Source organism: Lepidochelys olivacea (assembly GCF_965140295.1).
Source record: "Lepidochelys olivacea isolate rLepOli2 genome assembly, chromosome: 4".
In the NCBI taxonomy this organism is placed as follows: Eukaryota; Metazoa; Chordata; order Testudines; family Cheloniidae; genus Lepidochelys; species Lepidochelys olivacea.
The window spans coordinates 115,025,299-115,050,452 of NC_140414.1; the positions used below are offsets into that span (position 1 = coordinate 115,025,299).

The window sequence follows — 25,154 nt, forward strand, 5'->3', positions numbered from 1 at the left end:
ACGCCAGCAACATCTATGGCATTGCTTCAAGAGGTGCTGTCAAGCTATCTGGAGTGACTCAAGCGTGAGTACCAACTTGGGCCAGATTGTTAAGAAGCAGAGCATAAACCCCAAACTGGTTGTGAATTCTATACTTAGATTTCACCAACCAAGTATCAAGTGTAAACTCCTCAGGCACTATAACAGGCTAACCATGGAGTCACAGGCAGTCCCCTTGGGTACTCAAGTCTGTTTGTCACCTAGGCAAGCTTGCCTTTGTGATAGATGGTCCTTTACACCAATAATCACAATAATATTCAGATTAATCCCAATCTCAGTCCCAAAAGACCAGTCACTTACCCCAGGTCAATTGCACTGTAGATTTTACACCAAAGATAACACTTGTAGACAATCCTATAATTAACTAAAGATTTCTTAACTATGAAGAAGAAATGAATTGTTTACGAGTTTAAATCAGATAAACATAAACCCCCCAGTCTTAAATTTCAAAAGGTAATAGCAACTTCTATAATAAGCAAGCTGTATATGTCCTTCGGGGCTAACCCAGGCCAAGTACGGGGTATCTCTTGTTTAGGCTTAGTAATCCTTGCCCTTCAGAGTCCAAACAGTATAAAGATATAGTTTCTTCTTGTCAGGGATTTTTCATAGAATCATAGAGTATCAGGGTTGGAAGGGACCTCAGAAGGTCATCTAGTCCAACCCCCTGCTCAAAGCAGGACCAATCCCCAATTAAATCATCCCAGCCAGGGCTTTGTCAAGCCTGACCTTAAAAACCTCTAAGGAAGGAGATTCTACCACCTCCCTAAGTAACACATTCCAGTGTTTCACCACCCTCCTAGTGAAAAAGTTTTTCCTAATATCCAACCTAAACCTCCCCCACTGCAACTTGAGACCATTACTCCTTGTCCTGTCATCTTCTACCACTGAGAATAGTCTAGAACCATCCTCTTTGGAACTACCTCTCAGGTAGTTGAAAGCAGCTATCAAATCCCCCCTCATTCTTCTCTTCTGTAGACTAAACAATCCCAGTTCCCTCAGCCTCTCCTCATAAGTCATGTGTTCCAGACCCCTAATCATTCTTGTTGCCCTTCGCTGGACTCTCTCCAATTTATCCACATCCTTCTTATAGTGTGGGGCCCAAAACTGGACACAGTACTCCAGATGAGGCCTCACCAATGTCGAATAGAGGGGAATGATCACGTCCCTCGATCTGGTGGCTATGCCCCTACTTATACATCCCAAAATGCCACTGGTCTTCTTGGCAACAAGGGCACACTGTTGACTCATATCCAGCTTCTCGTCCACTGTCTCCCCTAGGTCCTTTTCCGCAGAACTGCTGCCGAGCCATTCAGTCCCTAGTCTGTAGCGGTGCATTGGATTCTTCCGTCCTAAGTGCAGGACCCTGCACTTCTCCTTGTTGAACTTCATCAGATTTCTTTTGGCCCAATCCTCCAATTTGTCTAGGTCCCTCTGTATCCTATCCCTACCTGCCACCATATCTACCACTCCTCCTAGTTTAGTATCATCTGCAAATTTGCTGAGAGTGCAATCCACACCATCCTCCAGATCATTTATGAAGATATTGAACAAAATTGGCCCCAGGACCGACCCTTGGGGCACTCCACTTGATACCAGCTGCCAACTAGACATGGAGCCATTGATCACTACCCGTTGAGCCCGACGATCTAGCCAACTTTCTACCCACCTTATAGTGCATTCATCCAGCCCATACTTCTTTAACTTGCTGACAAGAATACTGTGGGAGACCGTGCAAAAGCTTTGCTAAAGTCAAGAAACAATACATCCACTGCTTTCCCTTCATCCACAGAACCAGTAATCTCATCATAGAAGGTGATTAGATTAGTCAGGCATGACCTTCCCTTGGTGAATCCATGCTGACTGTTCCTGATCACTTTCCTTTCATGTAAGTGCTTCAGGATAGATTCCTTGAGGACCTGCTCCATGATTTTTCTGAGGACTGAGGTGAGGCTGACTGGCCTGTAGTTCCCAGGATCCTCCTTCTTCCCTTTTTTAAAGATTGGCACTACATTAGTCTTTTTCCAGTCATCCGGGACTTCCCCCGTTCGCCACGAGTTTTCAAAGATAATGGCCAATGGCTCTGCAATCACAGCCGCCAATTCCTTTAGCACTCTCAGATGCAACGCATCCGGCCCCATGGACTTATGCACGTCCAGCTTTTCTAAATACTCCCTAACCACCTCTTTCTCCACAGAGGGCTGGCCACCTACTCCCCATGCTGTGTTGCCCAGCGCAGCAGTCTGGGAGCTGACCTTGTTCGTGAAGACAGAGGCAAAGAAAGCATTGAGTACGTTAGCTTTTTCCACATCCTCTGTCACTAGGTTGCCTCCCTCATTCAGTAAGGGGCCCACACTTTCCTTGGCTTTCTTCTTGTTGCCAACATACCTGAAGAAACCCTTCTTGTTACTCTTAACATCTCTCGCTAGCTACAGCTCCAGGTGTGATTTGGTCCTCCTGATTTCATTCCTACATGCCCAAGCAATATTTTTATACTCTTCCCTGGTCATTTGCCCAATATTCCACTTCTAGTAAGCTTCTTTTTTATGTTTAAGATCAGCAAGGATTTCGCTGTTAAGCCAAGCTGGTCGCCTGCCATATTTACTATTCTTTCGACACATCGGGGTGGTTTGTCCCTGTAAGCTCAATAGGGATTCCTTGAAATACAGCCAGCTCTCCTGGACTCCTTTCCCCCTCATGTTATTCCCCCAGGGTATCCAACCCATCAGTTCCCTGAGGGAGTCGAAGTCTGCTTTCCTGAAGTCCAGGGTCTGAATTCTGCTGCTTACCTTTCTTCCCTGTGTCAGGATCCTGAACTCGACCAACTCATGGTCACTGCCTCCCAGATTCCCATCCACTTTTGCTTCCCCTACTAATTCTTCCCGGTTTGTGAGCAGCAGGTCAAGAAAAGCTCCCCCCTAGTTGGCTCCTCCAGCACTTGCACCAGGAAATTGTCCCCTACGCTTTCCAAAAACTTCCTGGATTGTCTGTGCACCGCTGTAGTGCTCTCCCAGCAGATATCAGGATGATTAAAGTCGCCCATGAGAACCAGAGCGTGCGATCTAGTAGCTTCTGCGAGTTGCCAGAAGAAAGCCTCATCCACCTCATTCCCCTGGTCCAGTGGTCTATAGCAGACTCCCACCACTACATCACTCTTGTTGCTCACACTTCTAAACTTAATCCAGAGACACTCAGGTTTTTCTGCAGTTTCATACCGAAGCTCTGAGCAGTCATACTGCTCCCTTACATACAGTGCTACTCCCCCATCTTTTCTGCCCTGCCTGTCCTTCCTGAACAGTTTATAACCATCCATGACAGTACTCCAGTCATGTGAGTTATCCCACCAAGTCTCTGTTATTCCAATCACGTCATAATTCCTTGACATCACCAGGACCTCCAGTTCTCCCTGCTTGTTTCCAAGGCTTTGTGCATTTGTATATAGGCACTTGAGATAACCTGCTGATCACCCCTCATTCTCAGTATGAGGCAGGAGCCCTACCCTCACAGACGTTCCTGCCTGTGCTTGCGTACTTACCTCAGGGCTTTGGTCTCCTTCCCCCGGTGAACCTAGTTTAAAGCCCTCCTCACTAGGTTAGCCAGCCTGCTCGCAAAGATGCTCTTCCCTCTCTTCGTTAGGTGGAGCCCGTCTCTGCCTAGCACTCCTCCTTCATGGAACACCATCCCATGGTCAAAGAATCCAAAGCCTTCTCTCCGACACCACCTGCCTAGCCATTCGTTGACTTCCACGATTCAACGGTCCCTACCCAGGCCTTTTCCTTCCACGGGGAGGATGGACGAGAACACCACTTGCGCCTGAAACTCCTTTATCCTTCTTCCCAGAGCCATGTAGTCCGCAGTGATCCGCTCAAGGTCATTCTTGGCAGTATCGTTGGTGCCCACGTGGAGAAGCAGGAAGGGGTAGCGATCCGAGGGCTTGATGAGTCTCGGCAGTCTCTCCGTCACATCGCGAATCTTAGCCCCTGGCAAGCAGCGACTTCTCTGTTTTCCCGGTCAGGGCGGCAGATAGATGACTCAGCCCCCCTGAGGAGAGAGTCCCCGACCACCACCATCCACCTCCTTCTCTTGGGAGCGGTGGTCGTGGAACCCCCAAGCTCAGGACAGCGCATCTCCTGCCTTCCAACCAGCGGAGTCTCCTTCCACTTTCTCCCCCCAGACGTATCATCTGGTCCACTCTCCGCAATGGTACCTGTGGAGAGAACATTAAAACGGTTACTTACCTGTGTCTGCATTGCTGGTACCTGGACATTCCCCCTTCTTCTTCTGGAGGTCACATGTTGCCAAGCTTCTTCACTGGCCTCTTGGATCCACTGTGCAACCTGCTCTAAATCTTTAGAGCTTTGTGTCCGTAGAAGCATATCCTGACTTTTGTCTAGAAAATCCTCAGATTCTCGTATGCAACGCAGGGTCGATATCTGCTGCTCCAGACCTTTGGTCTTCTCTTCCAGTATGGATACTAGCTTGCACTTTGTACAGACAAAGTCGCTTCTGTCCTGTGGAAGAAAGACAAACATGGGACATCCTTTTATTCCCTTCCACCTGAGTTCAAGCTGATGGGTGAGTCAATATGCACATCTCCTCATGGGTTTGGCAGGAAGTACTCAAGAAAGTCTGTCTTTTGTTCTCTGATATTCCACAATGGTTTGTCTCTCTGTGCGTCTTCTTTGTTGGGCAAGAGATAACACCTCCTGTGGTAAAACTGGTATTTCATATTTGGTAGTGCTTGTCTCCTGACAAATGGTTTATAGCAGTGGCTCTGAAACTTTTTTACTGGTGATCCCTTTCACATAGAAGGCCTCTGAGGCGACCGTCCCTTATAAATTAAAAACACTTTTTAATATATTTAACACTATTATGAATGCTGGAGGCAGAGCGGGGTTTGGGGTGGGGACTGACAGCTCGCGACCCCCCATGTAATCACCTCGTGACCCCATGAGGGGTCCCGATGCCCAGTTTGAGAACCCCTGATTTACAGTTTCAGAGCAAATACTTTTAGTTACAGAGCAAACACTGAAATACTACCTTATAACATGGGTGCAGCTATCATAAGTGAGACTAATGCACACGGCAACTTAAAGCATTTCATAAAGTTTAAACATATTCTTATAAATCTAACACCTATTTTAACAGTGCTAACACAGAGCTGAGATAGACTGTTTTCCAGCTATGAGTTTGTCAGTGCTCAGTTGAGGCCTAAAAGGCTTGACATGAGCTGACGCCTGGTCTGCCAGAGTCACAGGTGCCTCTGCTTGAGATTTCCATCCACACATTTGCGAGACACTATGCCTTGGTACAGCACTCCTTGGCTAATGCATATTTTGGAATGTCAGTCCTTCATTCAGCTCTGCCATCTACAATCTCTCACCCTCCTCCTTTTTGAGTACTGCTTGTCAGTCACCCACAGTATAGTAGACATAGGAACCAGCACTCAAAGAAGAAGAGAAAGTTACTTACCTTATAGTAACTGGAGGCTCTTTGAGATGTGGAGTCCTTATCTGTATTCCCCTACCCACTCTCCTTCCCCTCTGCTTTTGATCTTCTCTGATTTGTGATAAAGAAGGAACTGGAGAGGAGGTTGGTCCACCCAGCCTTTTATCTCCTCAGTCAGTGGCATGAGGTGAGCCAGGGCCCATGTGCGGACCAACAGATACTGCTCTCAGAACTCTCCAGCTCTGGGCACATGGCATACATGCATACCAACACTGGCATACAGATAGGGGACCACACATCTCGAACCTCCAGTTACATAAGGTAAGTAGCTTTCTCTCATTTATAATGGCTAATCTATTTTCCCCACCCCAAAAAAAACAAAAACAAAACCCACAAATACAGACTTTTAACAAAATACTCTGAAAAGTGGATGTTTAGCAGCGCTCACTTAAATTATAGCGAACAGCTTGCCTTCTCTGGCCATTTTCATGCAATGCTATATTCAAAGATTTTACAACACAGCGTTTTAGGGCTATTTAAATTTGGGGACTGTTCTTTCTGGTGCTTCCTCATGAGATCTTTGCATGCAATAATACATGTGTGCGCTCAGCCACACATTCGCACCCTAAAATAATAAAAAGGCTGGGCCATCTCCCAACTAATAAATACAAAGCGACAGAATAAAAAGAGGGAAAAAAAGACAAAAAGGAGTTAGAACCCTTCAGCTCTCATGGCTGTGAAACTCATATGACATCAAGATCTCTGTCAAGCATTCTTAAAACTACAGTACGCACCTGCTGAAATGAAAAAACAGATTGACAGAGCCAGAAGAGTACCCAGAAGTCACCTACTACAGGACAGGCCCAACAAAGAAAGTAACAGAACACCATTAGCCATCACCTAAAACCCCAACTAAAACCTCTCCAGTGTATCATCAGAGATCTACAACCTATCCTGAAGGACGATCCGTACTCTCACAGATCTTGGGAGACAGACCAGTCCTCACATACAGACAGCCCCCCAGCCTGAAGCAAATACTCACCAGCAACCACACACCAAAAACACTAACCCAGGAACCTATCATTGCAACAAAGTCCGATGCCAACTCTGTCCACATATCTATTCAAGTGACACCATTATGACACCTAATCACATCAGCCATGCCATCAGGAGCTCATTCATCTACACATCTACCAATGTGATACATGCCATCATTTGCCAGCAGTGCCCCTCTGCCATGTACATTGGCCAAACTGGACAGTCTCTACACACAAGAATAAATGGACACAAATTTGACATCAGGAATCATAACATTCAAAAACCAGTCGGAGAACACTTCAACTTCTCTGGTCACTCAGTAACAGACTTAAAGGTAGCAATTTTGCAACAGAAAAGCATCAAAATCAGACTCCAACGAGAAACTGCTGAACTGGAGTTAATTTGCAAACTAGATACCATTAACTTGGGCTTGAACAGAGACTGGGAGTGGCTGGGTCATTACACAAATTAAATCCATTTCCCCATGTTAAGTATCCTCACACGTTCTTGTCGACTGTCTGAAATGGGCCATCTTGATTATCACTACAAAAGTTTTTTTTTCTCCTGCTGATAATAGCTCATCTTAATTAATTAGCCTCTTAGAGTTGGTTTGGCAACTTCCACCTTTTTCGTGTTCTGTGTATGTATGTATATCTTTCGTACTATATGTTCCATTCTGTGCATCTGATGAAGTGGGTTGTAGCCCATGAAAGCTTTGCTCAAATAAATTTGTTAGTCTCTAAGGTGCCACAAGTACTCCTGTTCTTTTTGTGGATATAGACTAACACAGCTGCTACTCTGAAACCTGTCATATGACATAGGAGTTGTAAATGCAGTCAAGGGGATCAGGCAATGACGTAGCTGTCATGGTACTTCATGTTTCCAGGGTCTTTGGGTACTGGGAGATTGGTCAGGCTGGTATAGCCATGGTTTTGACTTCCAGGGAGCTAAGAATGTCAGTCTCTGATCAGGTGTCTTACTGGTCTGAAAGACTACAAGTCCTTTTGCATTTACCTTGCTGTATATCGGGTAGGAAACCTATGGCATGCGTGCCAAAGGCAGCACGTGAGCTGATTTTCAGTGGCACTCTCACTGCCCGGGTCCTGGCCACTGGTCCGGGGAGCGCTGGATTTTAATTTAATTTTAAATGAAGCTTTTTAAAACCTTATTTACTTTACATACAACAATAGTTTTGTTATATATTATAGACTTATAGAAAGAGACCTTCTAAAAATGTTAAACTGTATAACTGGCATGCAAAACCTTATATTAGAGTGAATAAATGAAGACTCTTCACACCACTTCTGAAAGGTTGTAGACCCCTGCTGTATATCATTGTGGTTCTAGCTTGCTGCCCCATACAGTACCTTCCACGAGGTCTCTGGGCCTCAGGTGTGAAATACGCTTGAAGCCCTAAAACATGGTCCCTTCACATCGAAGTGGCAAGTTTTGGTCAAATGTGAGTTTGGGAATGTCACACATAAGACAGCAGTTTCCTTAAAATAGCCATATTGCAACCATACGCTGTGTGAATCCCGAAATATCAAAAATGAAAAACATGAAGCCAGCTTTGAGGGAGTTGCCCTAGTTCAGTCCTCTAGGTAAACAGTTCAGTGACACATGGTAACAGCATCCCAAAGAAGGCCTCAAAAAGGTCCATTAAAAAATTGTCTAACGGAAACGACCATTTCATCATGCATTCCTCAGCATTTCTTTATTATAAATTTAGATATGTCTGGACAGCTGTTGACAGCAACAAGAGAATTGGGGAACTGACCATTGAGCCTTAACTGGGTAAAAGTGCACAACTACCCTTTAGTGTAGTTTACCTTTAAGTTTATACTAGATCTGTATTCTCATATACATTATTTCTCACAATAAGCAACTTTAATTCTAACAGTTCCTGAAAAGTTTTGAATGCTTATCTGTGCAATCTCAACATCCTTTTAATGTAACTTTTATTATTATACATACACAAACTCATCTAGCCGTTTTGTCACGATCAGTACTAAAAAAAGGACATATATACAACAATTTAGTGGGTTTTTGGAATATTATCATACTTCAATTTCAGGTCTCCATATCTGTACCCTGAAGAGTTGTTTTTAGTAATCATAGCCATTTTACAAAAAATATATGTATAGTATTAATATCAGTTACAGAAATGTAATTGTAATTCAAATGACTTTTTTACTGCTTGTGCTAACCAAACGGATATAAGTACTATGTGTGTTGAATAAAGGGCCAGCTATAGGCACCAGCAAAACAAGCAGGTGCTTGGGGCGGCACATTTCTAGGGGCGGCATTCCGGCTCTGGGCATGCCACCCCTAGAAATGTGCCCCCGCCACCCCAGCTCGCCTCCACTCTGCCTCCACCGGTTCCCCTGAGCGCGCTGCCACCGCTCTGCTTCTCCCCCCTCCGTCCCAGGCTTGCCGCGTTTTGCGCGGCAAGCCTGGGAGGGAGGAGAAGCCAAGCAGCAGCGCTCGGGGGAGGCGGCGGTGGTGGAGCGGAGGCGAGCTGGGGCGGGGAGCAGTTCCTCTATCCCCCCCCCCCATTATTTCCTGCGCTCCCCCCCACTCACCTCTGCTCCGCCTGCTCCCCTGAACGCGCTGCCTCTCCCTTGCCTGAGAGGGAGGGGGAGAAGTGGAGCAACAGCATGTTCAGGGGAGCAGGCGGAGCGGAGGTGAGCTAGGGCGGGGAGTTGCAGGGGGGAAGCTGCAGGAAGCAATGCCGGGGGGAAATGTGGCATGCCCAGGGGAGGAGGCAGGGCTGGGGATTTGGGAAAGGGGTGGAGTTGGCGCAGAGTGGGGCGAGCCAGGAAAAAAAAGCTGGGGCAGCCAAAAAAATTTTTGCTTGGGGCGGCAAAAATCCTAGAGGCGGCCCTGGTTGAATGTATTTTAACAATAAAGTAGGTAAATTCCTAATAGCTCCATTGTAAATTGCTTACTTAATTAAACTTGAATACATGAAGTTAAAATGTTGTGTTAAAGCTTTTATGATTTCATTCACACTGAACTGCCGTGACTTGCAAACTTGACTATGTGTTTACTGTATGACTTGAAATATATTCCCTGTGTGTTTTTTTGGATTTTTAAATGAAAGTCCCAGTTCCTTATTTTGCCTATCATCAAAGTGGGAGAAAAAAGCTGACTAATGCCACTTCTTTTTTTTTTTTCTGTCAGGATTTGGCAGGAGGTGAATTGTATACCCAACCATCTGCTCTCTTGCATCCAGTTATTTATGCTACTTCTATAGTTCTGCTAATGTGCCTCTTGATGATCATAGTCAGCTATATATACCACCATAGGTAAGAAATAAAAAGAATGGAGATTTATCTAATGCAGATCCCAAGTTACACTTACACTTAGATTTATTGGATGAAATCAAGGAAACATTAATATAAAGAGGCTTGGAAGGATTCAGGTTTTTTTCCCCAGTAAATGTCAGTTTTATCGTACACATGCAAATGAACAAAAAATATTTCCATTAATGATGATCAAATTTACATATAGGCAAAGTAAGAAAAATACTGCTTGAGAAGTTCAGAATTTGATTTAAGGCTGTCTTTAAATATTTACTTTGTATATTTTGACATGTACTGTTGATAATTTGTTTTAATGGTTATAAAGCTTTAACTAATTCAATCTCAACGTCTCTTATCACTGAATAATAGTCTGACAACCACCATAATTTCCCCAATGTGAACGTGAAAATCGAAGAAAATTGAAAAAATGCTTAAAAATAATCAGTATAAAAAACAATTGAATTCTGTGAAGCATAAATGTACATAAATGAATTACTAGCTTAGGCATATATGGTACAGAGCCCTGTCAAAATCTAAGTTTTAAAAGGCCAGCTTCAGACTCGTACACACTTCAGAATGTTGTCACGTATTATCCTTTAGGTTTAGAAATCCTACAGAAAAGTCTCATACATGCCCTATCACAAATAGTGTTTTATATACTAAAGCCAAAATCTTCAGTCAGAACTCCTTTTTGACTGGCACATTTTGTATCACAGAATTGTATCAGAATATTTTGCTTCTGCAAACAAATTGTTGGTGCAAATATCCATGATTAAATGGAATTGGATTTGACAGCTAAGCCTTAATACTATGTATGGCTACATTTCTTTCCTCCTTGTACATGAAGTAAGAAACCCCTCTTTAGAATTAAGGACCAGTTTTTAAAGGTATTTAAGCATTGCAGCGCTGAGCACAGCAATGCCTAAGTCTCATGTTCAAAAAGGATTAGGTACTTAGGAGCCAAAACTGTGTTTCTGAAAGAGAAGCATGTAATTATATGTTATATAGACTAACATATTTTTATTTAACAGTGTGATCAGGATCAGCGTTAAAAGCTGGCATATGTTAGTTAACGTGAGCTTCCATATTTTCCTGACATGTGTGATGTTTATTGGAGGTATAACTCAGACCAAAAGCACCAGCATCTGCCAAGCCGTAAGTAAACACAGAAGTAAGATTAGAAATGTAAGAAATCGTAATCAAATATACATACGTGACCCATGGCTATTTTTAAAATATTTAATTATGGTCATATTTTAGCAAATATTCTCTCAATTATTTTACCCTAATTTCTTCAGAGAAAGATAAGGCAAATCCAAAATTTGCTTAGCAACACTATATGGAAATTATTTAAATTTGGTATGTAAACAGAGCATGGATTTTTTAACAATCATACCTGATTCTATTTGAGGAAAGAAGTTACCAGCTTCATCACTCCTCTATATGATTTGCAAAACAGCAGTAAATCTTGGCTTCAGATAGAGGTTTCATATATCTTCATCCACTCATGAGGGAAAGAATTAGGGCCAGTCTGAAAACTGGAAGATTAATAGGACTGGGTGTTGGGAAAGAGAACACATGTTTGTTTTTTTAGAGTTTTGGAGGTAGTATCTCAAGTTCCTTTATGTAGTGGTTTTATTTCTAAAGGCTATCAATTCTAAAATCAGTTGTTTCAAGAACTGTGCATGGTTTTGTATGCCATATGGGGGAAAAAAGTAGTAGACTATTTACTTTTTCCTACTACATGATCTCTTCAGGTTCCTTCCAGCCCTACAGTTCTATTATTCTACTTAGAATGAGAAAGTGACTTCTCATTCCTTCCCTTTTTAGGATTTGTTTCCACTTCAAAGACCAGTGGTTTTTATAAATAAAAGCCACCAGTTTCATCTGTTCTGTGATTTTCTGTAATTTCAGAGTGTTTGTTTTATATAGGGTTTGAGTGTTTGTAGCTCTGCTGAGACTGATGTTTGAGCTCAGAAAGTCATGTCTAAGCCAGTTTCAGGGTTTCAGCTGTAATAGCAGGTGCCATCTTGTATCAATGTCAGTGAAATGTTTCTTGAATTTTTATCATTTCTGTTTCTTACATCTAGTTTAAAACTCACTCTGAATATTAGGGTGACTCCTGGAGTGGCTAAAGAAAATACTTACTTTTCACGACACATTCATTTTCCTTTTAATTTCCTGTATATAAGGCTGACCATTCAAAAGGGCAGCGTAGGTTCAATAACAAAAATCCTCAGCCTTTTCCTGCTGCTGTCCCACTGCCGGAGCTTTGCGCTGCTGCTAGAATTTCTCTCTCTCTCTAGAAGGGGAAGGCCTCTAGCAGCAGGGAACTGCTGAAGCCTTTTCCCACTGCCTCCCTACTTCCAGAGTCTTTTCCTGTGATAGGGAAAGGCTCCAGCAGTAGGGAGGCAGTGTGACAGTACTCTTTTTTTTTTTTTTTTTTTTAAAAGAGCACTGGAGGAGGGGGAGGCACATCCCAGACAAGTAGAGAGCCATGTAGGGTATATACTCAGGTTCACACCCACATCCTATGTGTGTCTTTACACAGCTAAGCCATGCCTCACTGTCTGCACTGCTATTTATAACTGTGCTAGGGGAACTACATGTACACAAAAAAACGGTGCAGTATAGGTGCATGCACGCACTCGCACTCGTCTTCCAGGAAACAATACGTGTCGTTTCTACCTTTTTTGTTGCTGTCACTAAAGTGATGTGTGAACTCTGCTCCCCTTCACTCCATTCATTTCAATAAAAGTGTGAAATTCAAAGTTTCAGTGGGCACAGGCAGTTTTTTCTTTTTCTTAAACACCACCCAAGAAAATTTAATTTTAGAAAAGTAAACAGTCAATGCACCTTTAACGTTACATATGTAATCACAAAAAGTCTGAATTAAGCTACTGTTTTCCTAATAATAATTCATACTAATTCCATGAATCTATTAATTTGAATGACTAAGACTGTTACATTTGTATCCAAATATATGTACTGTGGCTCCTGGTTGCCTTACATTAAAGTCAGTGGGTTATTTTGTTAGCCAACCACTTTCTGGCCCACCACATGCAGCGTGTACAAGATAGTTACCATAAGAACCTTACTTTTGCTGTTCCATCACTTTTTTGTATTTAAATGCCTAGCCGTAACATTATATTGACATTTTTTAAAATGTATGTGTTACATAAGTTATAAATACATTTGGTTTATAACAAATGTTATTACATTTGTGAATGTTGTACCTGTTTTTCAGTTTATTTTTAAATGCCTAATCCATTCATGTAAGAAACCATCATTTTAGGTGGTTTGTCATTTAAAACTAAGCCAAAATAAAACAAAAATATTCTGTAGAAGAGCTGAACTTTTAAAAAAATTCAGGTGCATGAGGTGTTGTATAAATAATTATAAAAAGATTCTTTTGTCTGAACTAGTAAAGCTTGTGTTTTTAACCTTTATTTTCAAGGTTGGGATAATTCTGCATTATTCTACTCTTGCCACACTACTGTGGCTGGGAGTGACATCTCGTAACATCTACAAACAAGTTACTAAAAAAGCGAAGAGGTGTCAAGATCCTGATGAGCCACCTCCTCCACCTAGACCAATGCTCAGGTGAGAGCACCGTTTTGTTTAATGTCTGCTTTATCGTATGTCTTTCAGTTAGAATTTCTGAACTAAACATAATTTTGGGTGCTTTGAATGAAGTGGGAAATACTATCATGGGAAAATCCAGTAACACAGTGCTATAATATTTGGCACTCTTACAATACAATACCTTTGTTGCAAGGCTTTCAAAGCTGTTTCCAAATTATTAATATAGGCCCCAAAACAATCATGAAGTTGAGAAAGAGGATCATTCTTATTAGAGGAGGGTGGTATTCCTGTTTCACAGATTAAGAAACTGAGGCACAAAGTCATGAAATTATTTACCCAAGATCCTACGTGATAGCAGTAGCAGAATTTTTGGATTGGGATTTTGGGGTGGAATTATCAAACGTGCTCAGCTTTGGTCTCACACTGTTCCCATTTAATTTGAAAATCTCACCATACATCTCCTGACTCCTAGTCCTGTGTTTTAAACACTGGAACGTCAAAAAAAAATTGCTTCAATTCAAGACGAAACTGTTCAGCAAATTCTCTGTGATTAGAGAGGAAAAATGTGTTAGACATGCTACTAGTACTTGGTAAATAAGAAAATTACAGGAATGCATTTCAGTTAAGATTTTCTTCATGTCTTCTAAAATTACTGAAATATAATTATTTTTTCTTCAAGTAAATTGTAGTGTCGTCTTTTCTTGAGAATTATTATTTTAATCCAGCATTAAAAGGTTTTATTCCAGAGCTGTGCTAAAGTCATATCAATATTAATTAAACCTTGCTAACCCAGAATTCTCCACAAGGTGGCAGAAGTTGATTGGCTTTGTTTCCATTTAATGGAAATGGAACACTTGTTTCAGAAATTTGATAAATCAGCAGCTAATATGAAAGTGCTTTTCTTATTGAGAACATTGGATAAAATCGAATTATATTATGTTTAACAGTTGAGGGCAGAAATACCTAGTTTATCCATTTAATCAGAGAAAGTAGGCGGTAATTACTAAATAACTAATGCAAGAGTTAGCAAGTGTTCGTTTTGCTTTCCTTGAGTAACTTTTAAGCAAATTTTCTTTAAATAAATAAATAAATAAAACTATTCTAAATAGGTTCTTATACTATGCTCATCATTATAGTATGTGAGCACCTTCCAGTACATCATTAAGCAACATGACTAACATCTGTCATGTTTCTTCACTCATCCTCTCACCAAGGAAAGAAGTGTATACAGCAGAGTATCTCTTTTTGGAAGCTTTTTAAATACACACACACTTCTGCTCACAAACAGGGAGGAATTGGTGGGGGGAGTAGAAGTGGGTGGCAACCTGGGCAGCAGTGACCATGAGATTGTTCTGGTCAGGATCCTGACAAAAGGAAGAAAGGAGAACAGCAGAATATGGCCCTTGGACTTCAAAAAATCAGACTTTGACTCCCTCGGGGAATTGATGGGCAGGATTCCCTGGGAGGCTGATATGAGGGGGAAAGGAGTCCAGAAGAGCTGGCTGTATTTTAAAGAAGCCTTATTGAGGGAGCAGAAACAAGCCATCTTGATGTGCAGAAAGAATAGTAAATATGGCAGGTGCCCAGCTTGGCTTAACAGAGAATTCTTCGGTGAGCTTAAACACAAAAAAGAAGCTTACAAGAAGTGGAAACTTGGACAGATGACTAGGGAGGACTATAAAAATATTGCTTGAGCATGCAGGGGTGTAATCAGGAAGGCCAAAGCACAATTGGAGTTGCAGCTAGCAAGGGATGTGAAGGGTAACAAGAAGGGTTTCTACAGGTATATTAGCAACAAGAAGGTGGTCAGGGAAAGTGTGGGACCCTTACTGAATGGGGGAGGCAACCTAGTGACAGATGATGTGGAAAAAGCTGAAGTACTCAATGCTTTTTTTGCCTCGGTCTTCACAGACAAGGTCAGCTCCCAGAATGAGGCACTGAGCAGCACAGTATGGGGAGGAGGTGAGCAGCCCTCAGTGGTGAAAGAACAAGTTAAGGACTATTTAGAAAAGCTGGATATGCACAAGTCTATGGGGCCGGATGCAATGCATCCGACTGTGCTGAGGGAGTTGGCTGATGTGATTGCAGAGCCATTGGCCATTATCTTTGAAAACTCGTGGCGATCGGGGGATGTCCCGGACGATTGGAAAAAGGCAAATAATAGTGCCCATCTTTAAAAAAGGGAAGGAGGAGAATCCAGGGTCACCTCAGTCCCTGAAAAAATCATGGAGCAGGTCCTCAAGGAATCCATTTTGAAGCACTTGGAGGAGACGAAGGTGATCAGGAACTGTCAACATGGATTCACCAAGGGCAAGTCATGCCTGACCAACCTGATTGCCTTCTATGATGAGATAATTGGCTCTGTGGATATGGGGAAAGTGGTGGATGTGATATACCTTGACTTTAGCAAACCTTTTGATACGGTCTCCCACAGTATTCTTGCCAGCAAGTTAAAGTAGTATGGATTAGATGAATGGACCATAAGATGGTTAGAAAGCTGGCTAGATTGTCCGGTTCAACAGGTAGTGATCAATGGCTCAGTGTCTAGGTGGCAGCGGGTATCAAGCAAAGTGCCCCAGGGGTCAGTCCTGGGGCAGGTTTAGTTCAACATCTTCTTCATTAATGATCTGGATGATGGGATGGATTGCACCCTCAGCAAGTTTGTGAATGACACTAAGATGGGGGGAGAGGTAAATATGCTGGAGGGTAGGGATAGGGTCCAGAGTGACCTAGACAAATTGGAGGATTAGGCCAAAATAAATCTGATGAGGTTCAACAGGGACAAGTGCAGAGTCCTGCACATAGGATGGAAAAATCCCATGTACTGCCACAGGCTGGGGACTAACTGGCTAAGCAGCAGTTCTGCAGAAAAGGACCTGGGGATTACAGTGGACGAGAAGCTGGATATGAGTCAGCAGTGTGCCCTTGTTGCCAAGAAGATTAACAGCATATTGGGCTGCATTAGTATGAGCATTGCCAGCAGATTGAGGGAAGTGATTATCCCCCTCTATTTGGCACTGGTGAGGCGACATCTGGAGTATTGCATCCAGTTTTGGGCCCCCCATACAGAAAGGATGTGGACCAATTGGAGAGAGTCCAGCAGAGGGTAATGAAAATGATTAGGACACATGATTTATGAGGAGAGGCTGAGGGAACTGGGCTTATTTAGTCTGCAGAAGGGAAGACTGAGGGTGGATTTGATAGCAGCTATCAACTACATGAAGAGGGGTTCCAAAGAGGATGAAGCTAGGCTGTTCTCACTGGTGGCAGATGACAGAACAAGGAACAAGGGTCACAAGTTGCAGTGGGTGAGGTCTAGGTTGGATATTAGGAAAAACTATTTCACTAGGAGAGTGGTGAAGCACAGGAATGGGTTACCTAGGGAGGTGGTGGAATCTCCATCCTTAGAGGTTTTTAAGGCCTGGCTTGACAAAGCCCTGGCTGGGATGATTTAGTTGGGGTTGGTCCTGCTTTGAGCAGGGGGTGTACTAGATGACCTCCTGAGGTCTCTTCCAACCCTAATCTTCTATGATTCTGTATTTGAGAAGGCAAGACTAAAGAAATGCATGTTGAATGTAGACCAGAAAGTGAAGGTTTGTGGTGGTCCTTAATTCCTGGGGGATTTCATTCCACGGTCTCGGGTTGGCCCCTGAGAAAGTTTTGTGTCCCACACAGGCGAACTTTTACCCTAATTGTGGAGAGTTAGATTGTACCTGAGGAGCAAAATTGTCAACCATGGTCTCCATTCTGGAGCTTTAGGTGATGTTTTAGATATCCTGGCCCAGATATCCTGGCCCAGACCATTGAACACTTTGAAGACAAGGACTGAGATCCTGAACTTGATTTGACGTTCTGTGGAAAGCCAGTGTAGAAAGTGGAGGGCAGGTTTGATATAGTCGTGGTAGCCTATGTTGCTGGGGAGATGTGCTTCAGAGTTCTGTATCAGTTGGTGTTTCCTAAGGCCTGAAGGCTCATTCCCATGTTTACTGCGTTACTGTGATCTAGCCAAGAGGTGACAAAGGTATGCATAACTGAGTCCAGGTCACCATCCATGAGGATGAGACAGTCTCCTTGCCAACCAGAGATGGTAGAAAGCATTAATCTTGGGTGCTGCTAGGGTGAGAGCATAGTGTTAGTGAAGAATTCAGGATCAAGTCTAAACAATGGACTGGCAGGAGATCATCCATCAGTGCCACTAAAGTTGTTTCCATCCCATGCGCTGGCCTGAATCCAGATAGCATCAGATCTAGGATATTCACTTCAGTTAGATGAGCTTGTGGTTGGCCTTGGGCTAGCTTCTCTGAGACTATTCAGGAACAGGTCATTTGACACAGGGTGCTAGTTGGTTAGAGTCAATGTATCCAGGGTGGGTAGATTTTTTCCAGTGTTGGTCAGACTGTTGCGTGTTTGAAGGAGGAAGGAAGATTCCTTCCCTGAATGAGTTGTTAGCTACTTGGATTAGGAGTGATACCAGTTCATGACTCTTTCAGAAGCCAGGAAAAGCAAGAGTTGGATTCACAGGGCTTGGGTCACGATTTCTTTAGGATGTCCAGAACATCTTGATGAGTGAATATACTGAACTTTGGGAGACAGTCTATTGGTTGGTGGGTGCAGGCAGGTTGGATATAGGTTCCTTGGGAAGACTTTCCAAATGTGTGTTCCCATCAGCAGAGTACAATGATAGTTTTTCGCAGCCATTGGTTCTGAAGCAGTCTGTAGAGAGTCAGCGTATGTCTATGCAGGAGCTGAAAAGTGTAATTTCCAGCTCAGATAGACATACCTGTACTAGCTCTGATTGAACCAGCTTGTTAACATAAGAATGGCCAAACTGAGTCAGACCAAAGTTCCATCCAGCCCAGTATCCTGTCTACCGACAGTGGCCAATGCCAGGTGCCCCAGAGCGAGTGAACCTAACAGATAATGATCAAGTGATCTCTCTCCTGCCATCCATCTCCACCCTCTGACAAACAGAATCTAGGGACAGCATTCCTTACCCGTCCTGGCTAATAGCCATTAATGGACTTCCCTCCATGAATTTATCTAGTTCTCTTTTAAACCCTGTTGTAGTTTTAGCCTTCACAACCTCCTCAGGCAAGGAGTTCCACAGGTTGACTGTGCACTGAGTGAAGAAGAACTTCCTTTTATTTGTTTTAAACCTGCTGCCCATTAATTTAATTTGGTGGCCCCTAATTCTTATATTATGGGAACAAGTAAATAACTTTTCCTTATACACTTTCTCCACACCACTCATGATTTTATATACCTCTATCATATTCTCCCTTAGTCTCCTCTTTTCCAAGCTGAAAAGTCCTAGCCTCTTTAATCTCTCCTCATATGGACCTGTTCCAAACCCCTAATCATTTTAGTTGCCCTTTTCTGAACCTTTTCCAATGCCAGTATATCTTTTTTGAGATGAGGGGACCACATCTGTGTGCAGTATTCGAGATGTGGGCATACCATGGATTTACATAAGGGCAATAAGATATTCTCCATCTTATTTTCTGTCCCTTTTTTAATGATTCCTAACATCCCGTTTGCTTTTTTGACTGCCTCTACACATTGCGTGGACGTCTTCAGAGAACTATCCACGATGACTCCAAGATCTTTCTCCTGATTAGTTGTAGCTAAATTAGCCCCCATCATATTGTATGTATAGTAGGGGTTATTTTTTCCAGTGTGCATCACTTTACATTCATCTACATTAAATTTCATTTGCCATTTTGTTGCCCAATCACTTAATTTTATGAGATCTTTTTGAAGTTCTTCACAGTCTGCTTTGATCTTAACTATCTTGAGCAGTTTAGTATCATCTGCAAACTTTGCCACCTCACTGTTTACCCCTTTCTCCAGATCATTTATGAATAAGTTGAATAGGATTGATCCTTGAACTGACCCTTGGGGAAAACCACTAGTTACCCCTCTCCATTCTGAAAATTTACCATTTATTCCTACCCTTTGTTCTGTGTCTTTTAACCAGTTCTCAGTCCATGAAAGGATCTTCCCTCTTATCCCAACTTCCCTCTGGATCCCCCTTGTCCACATGTCTGTTTGACCCCCTCAAAGAACTCTAATAGATTAGTAAGACGTGATCTCCCTTTACAGAAACCATGTTGACTTTTGCACAACAATTTATGTTCTTCTATGTGTCTGACAATTTTATTCTTTACGATTGTTTCAACTAATTTACCCGGTACTGACGTTAGACTTACCAGTCTGTAATTGCCAGGATCACCTCTAGAGCCCTTCTTAAATATTGGTGTTACACTAGCTATCTTCCAGTCATTGGGTACAGTAGCTGATTTAAAGGACAGGTTACAAACCATAGTTAATAGTTCCACAATTTCACATTTGAGTTCTTTCAGAACTCTTGGGTGAATGCCATCTGGTCCCGGTGACTTGTTACTGTTAAGTTTCTCAATTAATTCCAAAACCACCTCTTGTGACACTTCAATCTGTGACAATTCCTTAGATTTGTCACCTACAAAAGATGGCTTAAGTTTGGGAATCTCCCTAACATCCTTAGCTGCGAAGACTGAAGCAAAGAATTCATTTAATTTCTCGTCTTTAAGTGCTCCTTTTGTATCTCGATCGTCCAGGGGCCCCACTGGTTGTTTAGCAGACTTCCTGCTTCTGATGTACTAAAAAACATGTTGTTATTACCTTTTGAGTTTTTGGCTAGTTGTTCTTCAAACTCCTTTTTGCCTTTTCTTATTACATTTAATTTGGCAGTGTTTATGCTCCTTTCTATTTACCTCACTAGGATTTGACTTCCACTTTTTAAAAGATACTTTTTTATCTCTACTGCTTCTTTTACATGGTTGTTAAGTCACGGTGGCTCTTTTTTACTTCTTTTACTGTGTTTTTTAATTTGGGGTATACATTTATGTTGAGCCTCTATTATGGTGTCTTCGAAAAGTGTTCATGTAGCTTGCAGGGATTTCACTCTAGTCACTGTACCTTTTAATTTCTGTTTAACTAACCTCCTCATTTTTGCATAGTTCCCCTTTCTGAAATTAAATTCCACGGTGTTGGGCTGTTGAGGTGTTCTTCCCACCACAGGAATGTTATTATATTATGGTCACTATTTCCAAGCGGTCCTGTTATAGTTAAAAATGGAAAGTGTAACATTGATGGCACAAGTGATAGGAGGGACTAGCTGTCCAAGGTTGTACCTAGGGTTTCACATAGAATTATATGCTGTATGGCCAGTCCATCGTACTGCTCATGCAACCACTGCTATATGTGCATGCTAGTTTGATTAGAGCTAGTGTGGGTATGTCTGTCTACCTGAACTGGAATTCTCACCTAGCTCCAGTTTAGACATACCTTCAGGATTCATTCAATTTACTCCTTGGGGTGCGATTTGAAAGCTTCTGTGGAGGCTGATAGAAAGGTAGGTTCTCTTGGACTGTATGATACAGCCCTAGCATAGGCTTGGAGGAATTTGTTGTTTCATCTTGTCTGTATCTGTCTTCCATTTTTTCCTCCTGTTTGTGCTTGTTTCCATCCCTCTCTTCATCTGTTGCAGGATCTCAAAAACTACTTTACCTTTCATTTATTTCTATCTGTTATGCACCCTAATACCAAATAATTTCATACAGATTATTATATTACTAATTTTTTTCGGAAAAAGTGCAATTACAGTTGTTATGGAGATTGTCAGTCTTCAGTACAGGAATGGCAAAAGAGTTTAAAAATAAATTTATTCCTCCAACAGAAAGTGGAGCTTATATTTTATGGTTATCACAATGGAAAGCAAAGAAGGTCTCATGGTTAAAACTGCATTATCAAGACTAACGGAGGAATTGGTAGTGACTCTCAAAAAGTGATCATGAATAGATAGATTGATCATGATAGACTTCATGATTCTTAGGAAAGGAAGGAAATGAGTGAGAGTAGCAAAATGACAATGGTATTCAAAAAAAGCCAACTTAAATGGATTCAGAGAACTGGTAGGTCAAATCCCATGAGAAGAAAATATAAGAGAAAAAGGAGAGGTGGTAGTTTCTCAGAGACATTATTAAAGATACAACAGCAAACTATCCTGATGTGAGGGAAAGATAGGAAGAATAGTAAGAGGCCAATATGGCTCCATCAGGAATTCTTTAATTACCTGAAAATCAAAGCTATAAAAAGTGGAAACATGAACAAATTGCTAAAGATGAGTGCAACAGAATAGCACAAGGAAAAATCAAATGCACATATACAAAATGTAGAATAACTGGCTAGGCATTAGTACTGCTGAAAAGGATCTCAGGGTTGTAGTGGATCACAACTTGAATGTGAGTCAGCAATTGGTGAAGTTGTGAAGAAAAGCTAATATTCTGAGGTATATTAACACGAGAGCTGATGGGGCATGTTACATATTGAGAAAAGAGGGGGTGGTGGGTCATGTTAAAAGCTGTTATAAAGAGGACGGTGGTCAGTTGTTCTCCATGTCCACAAAGGTAGGACAAGAAGTAAATCGGTTTGATCTTCAGCAAGAGAGCTCTAGGTTAGCTGTTAGGGAAAACTTTCTAACTATAAGGATAGCTGAGCACTGGAATAAGCTTCCAAAGGAGGTTGTGGAATCCCCATCATTGGAGGTTTTTAAGAACAGGTAAGACAAACACCTGTCAGGGATGGTCTAGATTTACTTGGTCCTGCCTCAGATCAGGGGGGCTGGACTAGATGACCTCTTGAGTTTCCTTTCAGCCCTACATTTATGTGATACTATATGTACCAATAACCATCTGGCCACCTTACTTCTTGTTTGTTCCTTTTCCATATCACTCCATCTTTCTGTTTTAGATTGCAGGCTCTTCAGGTTAGGAACTATGCTGCCTTTTCTGATTTTTTTTTAAAACATATTTAAGGTGCAACTAGTGTGGCATGGGATTGGGAGTCAGTCCCAAATATAATCCTTCCTCTGCTGCTGCTGGCTTAGTATGACATGAGGTGACTTAACCTCTCTGTCCATACCACCAAGAGTCCTCATCACTTAAAGACTAGTGTTTGGATATCTGAAGTTAGGTACTTAAATCCATACTTAGGCAACGAAATAAGTGGCCTGATTTTTAGAAATGCTGAGCACCCTAAACTTCTGTTGACTTCAGTCAGAGGAGGCATTCAGCACCTTTGAAAATCACTCTGCTAATTTACATCCTGAAAAACAAACTTAAGGAGCTAATTTTGATAATTTTAGCCATAATGTCTTTTCAGTTTCCCTGTCTATAAATTGGGAATAATACCGAACTACCAGGAACGTTGTGAGGAGCAATTAGCTAATGTTTGTGAAGCCTCTAGTACCATAATATCTAAAAGCTGTGTTTATCAACTTACTTAGCACTCAGAATATCCTCATTTGATCTAATTGGTCTCCTGGCTCAGGAATTTTCACGCTTTTTCCCTTTTATCACCTCCTCCTCTCCTTTCTATCTTTTTTTTTATTATCCTCTGATGACTCCTCCTTCCTTTTACTCTGTGTCCCTGTGAGACTCTTACTATGGTGGTGTTTTAGGGTGTGTTGGAAGAGGTGAATATACTCAGCTCACTTTTTGAGCTGAATATACTCAGTGTTGGGTTCGTTCTGATGTCCTCTGGCAAGCTAGTCGATGACCCACTGTTATGGACGCTCTGTCCCCAGCAAGTCAGTCAGTAAGACCCCTTTTGTCATGCATCTGCCTTAGAGGGCTACAGGTGGTGAGGCAGTCACTGAAATAACAAGGAACACCAACCCATTTACGGTCAAGTAATGTAGAAACAGGACTTTGCTTTGGGCCAAATTCAAACAGGGAGCCAGTGGATTACACTTAGCAACAGAGTTGCCCTTTGTTGCTTACGAGTTAGTGTTAATATAGGCTATGAGCCCCTTGTCTATGCCTGTTCTCTTGTCAGCTGCCCTAGTTCCCCCCCATCCTCTGTTCCATCCTGTTTCTTTGAGCCCCTCCAACTCCTTCCCAGCTCCTTCAAGTCCCCCCTGCACACACATACATGCGTGCTGTCCCCAGAGCTCCCTGAACACTTTCACCAAAATTTTGTTTTGTGAAACAAGCTGCTGCTGTGTCTGAGATCTTCCTCCTTTTCTGAAGAACAGGACTTCTCCAAAACTGCAAATGCTTGAGAATTCATATACAATAATATCTCTTTCCTTGTCCGATATGGGTGATCTGCCAGTAACAAACTTAACACAGTACCTAAGCAAAAGGATGAAAGATTAACAACCTTCACCAGGTTGATAGCTTACTGCCTTGTCTCTCTGCACTCTGCTGCTGGCTTCTGTGACAACTCCTCCTGGGCCTGACTCACTGAAATGACTTACCCTTTCTCTTCCCAGTCTGAGGGAGAAGCCATCAATTGTTAGCAGGTGAAGGCAGGTTATATCATGAGGGAAACCTTGAGATTGAGGGTAATGATTTCACCAAAGCCCCAATCTGCCAGCTAGCTACCTGTGACTGACCTTACTTTTCTCAGTAAAGCACCGTCTAAAGTTTCCAAAATCCTGGGAATGTATCTGATTTTCAGGTAGATGATACCTGGATATTAGAGAGGTGATTAAGAAAAAGCAGAAAGCCTACAAGGAGTGGAAGATGGGAGGGATTAGCAAGGAAAGCTACCTTATTGAGGTCAGAACGTGTAGGGATAAAGTGAGAAAGGCCAAAAGCCATGTAGAGTTGGACCTTGCGAAGGGAATTAAAACCAATAGTAAAAGGTTCTATAGCCATATAAATAAGAAGAAAACAAGAAAGAAGAAGTGGGACCGCTATACACTGAGGATGGAGTGGAGGTTAAGGATAGTCTAGGCATGGTCAATATCTAAAGAAATACTTTGCCTCAGTCTTTAATGAGGCTAATGAGGAGTTTAAGGATAATGGTAGGACGACAAATGGGAATGAGGATGTGGAGGTAGATATTACCACATCCGAGGTAGAAGCCAAACTTGAACAGTTTAATGGGACTAATTCGGGGGAGCCCAGATAATCTTCATCCAAGAATATTAAAGGAACTGGCACATGAAATTGCAAACCCATTAGCAAAAATTTTTAATGAATCTGTAACCTCAGGGGTTGTACCATATGCCTGGAGGATTGCTAACATAGTGCCTATTTTTAAGTTAGGGGGGAGGGGAGAAGTGATCCGAGTAACTACAGGCCTGTTAGTTTGACATCTGTAGTATGCAAGGTCTTGGAAAAAATCTTGAAGGAGAAAGTAGTTAAGGACATTGAGGTCAATGGTAATTGGGACAAAATACAACATGGGTTAACAAAAGGTAGATCATGTCAAACCAACCTGGTCTCCTTCTTTGAGAAAGTAACAGATTTTTTAGACAAAGGAAATGCAATGAATCTAATTTACCTCTATTTCAGTAAGGCATTTGATACAGTTCCACATGGGAAATTATTAGCTAAATTGGAAAAGATGGGGATCAATATGAAAATTGAAAGGTGAATAAGGAACTGGTTAAAGGGGAGATTACAACGGGTCACACTGAAAGGTGAACTGTCAGGCTGGAAGGAGGTTACTAGTGGAGTTCCTCAGGAATCAGTTTTGGGACCAATCTTATTTAATCTTTTTATTACTGACCTTGGCACAAAAAGCGGGAATATGCTAGTAAAGTTTGCGGATGACACAAAGCTGGGAGGTATTGCCAATACAGAGAAGGACTGGGATATCATACAGGAAGATCTGGATAACCTTGTAAAATGGAGTAATAGCAATAGGATGAAATTTAATAGTGAAAAGTGCAAGGTCATGTATTTAGGG

At 42.1% G+C, this 25,154-nt stretch overlaps 1 protein-coding gene across 3 annotated transcripts in view; it reads left to right on the top strand.

Moving 5' to 3' along the window:
- ADGRA3 (adhesion G protein-coupled receptor A3) overlaps positions 1–25,154 on the top strand; it is a 114,714-nt gene that overhangs the window by 86,497 nt on the left and 3,063 nt on the right. For all 3 annotated transcript variants that reach the window (XM_084625430.1, XM_084625431.1, XM_084625432.1), the window contains 3 exons: positions 9,706–9,830; positions 10,859–10,982; positions 13,285–13,430. In XM_084625430.1, coding sequence (XP_084481556.1) covers positions 9,706–9,830; positions 10,859–10,982; positions 13,285–13,430 — 395 coding nt within the window. The remainder of the gene's footprint in view (positions 1–9,705; positions 9,831–10,858; positions 10,983–13,284; positions 13,431–25,154) is intronic.